We start from the raw sequence: 6,161 nt of genomic DNA on the forward strand, positions 1-6,161 counted from the left end.
CCGACAACTTTACAAATGAGTTGAATCGATCACAAATTTTCTGTTTTAGAAATATCTTTTTATTTAAATGTATAATACAAGAAATTTTAACATGCGTTTCCTCGTTTCTGACGTCGTAAAACAAGAACAGTCAGAATGAGTAGTCAGGAGCCTTATGTAACCTAATGTGCGAACGATCTCTTTGAATTATGCAAATAACAACCTGAGAAAAAACAATATTATTGCAACTGTTCTATACTGCGAATAATTGACGTCACTTTTGTCGTCAGTTATTTGCATAGATTACGTACGAATACGCGAATTGCTTATTAATATAATAATGATGGAAGCAACGCGGTACAACTTCTTGCCGATAGGAAGTACAATTTTAACAACCTCATTTGATCGGACGTAAAAGCACGAGTTCGATGAATTTGATACTAAACGCGATAATACGAGCAAACATTTAGATCACGGTTATTAGTGCGGCGGGAATATTCCATAGATGTGAAAAAGAGTGAATTTATTTTTACACAAATTATTATTTATAAATGTGTATAAACAGCATAAAGTGTATAAAAGATACGTTATAACAAGTATTAAGATCTAGTTATTGCAAATCTCGAGATAGAAAACAATCTTCGTATCGAAACAAATATCCATTATACGAAAAGATAGGGGAGATTAGGAATCCCACGGATCCGCCTCCGTCTCATCAAAGAGCTCTCTTCGATATTTGAACGCTATGCTGTTCATCGGTGGTCTGGCTTTCAGAATCCCGAGATCGATCCCTTGTCCGGCTAGAGTACAGCTCTGGTGCCGCCTCTGCTTGTAATTCATACTGTACACATTCTTCTCTTGACGTACCACGTGTATGAGGAAGTAATGGATGCGCTTCCTCTCTGTCGTCGCGTGCGGCGGCATTGTCACCACCAGGTCCTGCCTGTGTACTTTGCCTGGTTGGCAAATTTTGTGTAATGCTAATGTCGGCGATACTTTGAGAACTCACAACTCAGAAAATTTTCATCGAAAAGGGACTTGTAACCAGTAATTAGTTTGATTCTTGGGTGTCATTGCGGAGATTACGCGTTTTCACAGTAACAAATATATTATATTTTTCCCATCGAATTTTATTCTAGTGCTTATATTTAGGGCTTATATTTAGTTACAAGAACTCAGATTTTGTTCCATATCATTAGTAATTAGCTAAATGGCGAGTATGTAACGCGTGTCCATGTCTAATAAACACAAAAAAGACTTTGGAAACTTATGATTATGGTTATATAAATTAATTAAACCGATATCCTTATATTTGGCCGAGAATTGCCGTAATCGAAACTGAAACTAAAATTTGGATCCGACATTACTTACATGTAAATCAGTATGTCGTTTTGCCGCTGCAGGGGTGCACATGAAAGAGTACGTACGATCGAGACGAGTTGCATGGAGCGCTCTTATTATCTTACGCGTGCCTTAGCAGTAACCCGGTATACTGCTCTGCATATAAGTGAGACATCATATACATATTTGGCATATCGCTTCCTGTATGTTCATTAGTTCATATAAAATAATAAATTTCTCATTAACTTAAGCAAATTTTGCAAAATGGTGCATGACTTTCTTATTCAGTTTAATTCGTTCTACATATATATAGTACTTGGCCAAAAAGTTTCAGACACTCACTATAGACAATACGAAAGACGTTTATATAAATTGACAAAGTGATGTAATTCTAAGATGATTGACTCACAATCCAGAGGTCTAGAGTGTGAGTCCATCAGTGCTTAACTGTTTAAAAGGCACGCGCGCAGTAGCATGTGCCAATGTTCGTGCCATAAGTGGCACGCGCTCACAACTGTGTCAGAAAGAACTCACTTCTTCGTTAAAAATGTATTATTGTATTTAAAAAGTCACTAATTTTATGTTTTCGTTGTCAAAGAATACAAATTTTCTGTCAAAATTAAATAATTCTCAATCCCTAATGCACTGTTTTCTGTTTAGGACTTTAATTTAGTTTAACAGATTGTTCAGGACTTTATTTTGTTTAACAGATTTCTTTCTTCTACATTGATTTTGGAACTGAGATTATGCTGTTTTAATATTTTTTGTTAAGTCAACTAAAATTTTAAGAAAAATTTTCGAAAATTATAAGCACAGTTTACCTTTGTAACTTTTGAATGTGGAACCAAGTGTAAACCGATCCTCCGAAAATAGAAAAGAAATTGAAATCTTTTCGTGCGAAAATAGATGAGATCGGGATCATTATTGGTGCTGACGGATCGAAGTATTATTATATTGACCAGAAAGCAATTTCAATTATTCGGACAAAACGACTATGAATAAGAACGTAAAGGCGCATATGCATGTGCATATGACTGTTAAATGTTAATTTTTTCGTGACGGCAAAGTTGTTAATTGCTTACTCGGGTGGATAGATTTTGTTTAATGGTACGTTGGAATAAATTTTAACGGCTATTCCAGTGATAACCTGTTTAAAGATCTCTTCTAGAGCCGGTTTAACTTCTTGGAAGATTGTTTTGGAGTTTTCGTTTAATAATCTGTTCATATCTTCACCTGTAATCAACGAAGTGAAGAAAAAATTAATAAATAAATAATACGGAGCAGATATATACATAAAATTGTCCCACTTTTATAATTCATCTCTAAACAAATTAATTAAGGTTAACAAAATTTATATTGTTGAACTACGAATATTACAACTAGAAACTGGCTACGTTCTTCGAACGGATGTTTCAACACATTGGAATTATGACGAACGAATTATTTATACGGTTGAAAATCGTGTAGTATATAATATTGGCAATAAAAATATTATTTATGTTAATAAAGATTATTACACAATGCTCTTTATATTGATATGAATTTGAATTACACAGACCGATATAACATCTTTAATAATAATATCTACACGGCCATCAAAATGTATCATATAAATATAATTTTATATTTTACATTTCTATTTTTGATTAATAATTCGTATTATTATCGTTTCTTTGAATAATATGCAATAGTGCGCACAAATATGTCAATATGATGCGAGAAATTAAGAAATTATAATTGCTTTCCTATTGTGTTACTAGTAATATTACGCTTATTATGCCGGTCTGTGTATATACTGCGTCATATGCATGTAATTTCAAAACGGTCTGAACACATTTTTTCTATTTAGTTTGATACAAAGTCAATAGATAAACTTATTATTCTTTATACATTCTTTTTCTTCCCAGAACTGAAATTCTTTCATTGGACAATCAGCTGCGTTCGAAAAAAATGTTAAAACTGTATTGTAACCAAGTGTATACTTTCTACCAATCTCTATACTTAAAGAAAAATTTGTGCAACCTTCAATCTTCATATTTACGCATAAGGGCGAATATCGTACAAATAACTTTAGTTATGTTGGCCAGGCATACATTACGCTGTATGTACACGAATAATATAGTTCGCTGCATAACGAAAGTACCTAAACTGGAAACCTTGCCGAAGAGATTTTCGAAATATATTTTCATATCTGTGTCTTTAATGTGAAAATTAAGTTTCTTGAGCTTTAGATAACTTTCTCCATGTCTCTTATATCTTTCGTACTCTGCATCAAATGTCATCGTCGTGTTATCTGAAAAATAATACAGCGTGATCGATGATTGTCATTGCATTGAGTGTTTGTCGCTAGGTAGGTGAAGAATAATGCAGCCGCGCAATGTTTGGATGTATGAAAATAGATATAAAATATGATATGGTAATTACAATACGTCATTTTGCGTTTGCCCTTACCTTGAACTGGCAACAGTCAAATTCTGCCATTCATTACGTAATCACAGGTTACGTTCAATTGAGAAGTAACGGCCACCACATTGAGCGCGAATGTATTTACGTTGAAACTATGGGAAAAAAAACAATTATGGTTACATGTATAACACGTAATATATATGAAGAGATCCATAGAAATAACTTGAATAGAGTCGGACAAATTCAATTTTAGGTTTGTATATAACTAATCAACTGATCTAATTTTTTCAATTAAATTTTCGGGTTTTTTTATTCTCTTGTTCATAGTAGAATAAGTAGTTCATAGTAGAACAAGTAGAATAAGTTCAAACGAAGCGATCATAAAGTTCAACACATTATCGGCCGTATTTATCGTCTGATTTACTGGAATTTTTAACAAAGGTTGAATTATTTGTATTATGCGATTGGACCAGTTTTGTGGTAATTGAAAAAATATTTGTATCATACATATAGCTGAGTTTCAGTTTCTTTATTGTTGATATAAATTTTGTAGTTCAAATCCCTAAATCAGATCGTTGGTCTGGCTCGATTTTTATACAACTTCTGCGACGAAATTCATGTAACCCATCACAGTTATGTAACTTTCAGATTTTACCAGATTTTTTCAGCGTTTGATTTATAGGATTACATCTATATACATACAGACACGTATGCACGCACATACAAACAATATGACATTTTTTCAATATACTATATATAATGGCTTGCGTAAGGCCGTAATATTTCCTTGAACGTGAATGTGAAGTTTGACGGTGTGAGAAAGGCAAGTGAGGATTACGTACTTCTTTGTGAAAACTTGCACATTTTTCGTCAGTCCATAAATCTTCATATTCCGATATTCTTGTGTTAACGATACCGGACCGGAACTATTGATACGCATGTAATCGATTGTCAGCGGTTCGATAGGTAAAATTTTAATGCACTGTCACCTAGATGTATCCAGAAGCAGAATGCCATAAATTGTTTGTGACTGGAAATCTAGTATTAGCGTTAGGAAAAAAAATACATTTCTCGGAATAATTTGAGATTAGTTATTATTTTAAAAAGACGCATAACACAACTATTTCTATTTGCTGTTTCCAATCTCTATTATTATTATTATTATTATTACTATTACTATTACCGATTTCTTCTTCCATTATTCTCTTATTCTATGAAGGGTGATTCATATAAAAAATGCACGATCTAATTATTTTCAAAATTTATTAGCATATAAAAACAGTTCATAATGGTATAGTAATATTAAAATTTTTTTTACATAATCCGATTTCTCACTTTCTTTTTTCCTTTCCTCTCCTCCTCCTCTTCCTCCATCTCCTCTCTCTCTCCCCCTCTCTCTCTCTCTCTCTTACTTGTCACTCGTAAAATGTCGAAGTAAGATCCTCGAAAGTAAATACTATCTCAACAATTTTTATATTTTGTTCTGGTACTATTACAGTATAAAATATCTCAAAATATTATAAATATCTAGTTAAGTAATATAAGACCGAAATATCTCATGAAGTATTCATTTCAATGATATTATGTGAATATTTTCCTACATAGAATATTGAAAGAAATCTATTGTTGTTATCAATTTTTACATATAATTTAGTATTAGTGTATCAGTAAAATGAAATGGAATCGGTTTATTGTTTTTTTCTTACATCAATCTATTCCTCTCAAAAAATCTCTTTTCATGAATAGTATCGTACCGCGCGGTAAAAAGTAACATAAATGTACTTAACGTTAGCTAAAACACTCAATGCTACTGTGATAGCCTCGGAGAAACATTTAATGATATCCGGATCCGATAGCTTACAAATTTTGAAACCATTAGCAAATGGGGGGATAACTAATTTTATATAATTTGTTACATAATTAATAACGTACGGTTTCGATGCGTTAATATGTTGAAATATAAACCAAAATAGGGGAATTATATTTTTTTATATTTGCTTGAACGCACTTTTAGAGAATACAACGTTATTTTTAAAAAAATCGATTTTTTTTTCAAAAGTATTATAAATGGAATTTTGTTTTCAATAAAAATCGATAGTCTCGAAGAGTATTTTACAATAATGTTTCCAGATTTTTCGAAAATGTTTTAATTCTTAACATATTCGCACTCTTCATTTCTTTCATAAACTATATAATTTTTTTCCATTAAATAAAGGGACATTTTATGTCGAATCTAATCATATATTATAGTTATTCTCTATTGTAAGAGGATTTATTAAAACTTGAAAATTGGTACAGAAGAAACTGCCTTCATTTAAATATTAAATATTGCTTGTCACTAACTGTTTCAAATATTCTACTCAACGTGCAATCAAATAGTTATGTCTGTTACTGATCACATATTATTCACGTATCCATCTGTTCTAACTTATGTA

General features: G+C 31.9%; 1 protein-coding gene across 1 annotated transcript; it reads right to left on the reverse strand.

Annotated features, from left to right (window-relative positions):
* Positions 1–2,383: 2,383 nt before the first annotated feature.
* Positions 2,384–4,925, reverse strand: LOC106751935 (protein takeout-like). The gene is made up of 5 exons (XM_014633227.1): positions 4,848–4,925; positions 4,569–4,708; positions 3,817–3,878; positions 3,464–3,613; positions 2,384–2,553 (listed from the first exon to the last, which is right to left on the reverse strand). The coding sequence occupies exons 1-5, from the start codon at positions 4,923–4,925 to the stop codon at positions 2,399–2,401; spliced, it is 585 nt and encodes a 194-aa protein (XP_014488713.1). The 3' UTR covers positions 2,384–2,398.
* Between the last annotated feature and the right edge of the window lie 1,236 nt (positions 4,926–6,161).

The sequence above is a fragment of the Dinoponera quadriceps genome, unplaced genomic scaffold (assembly GCF_001313825.1).
Source record: "Dinoponera quadriceps isolate SergipeBrazil2010 unplaced genomic scaffold, ASM131382v1 scaffold426, whole genome shotgun sequence".
Lineage (NCBI taxonomy): Eukaryota > Metazoa > Arthropoda > Insecta > Hymenoptera > Formicidae > Dinoponera > Dinoponera quadriceps.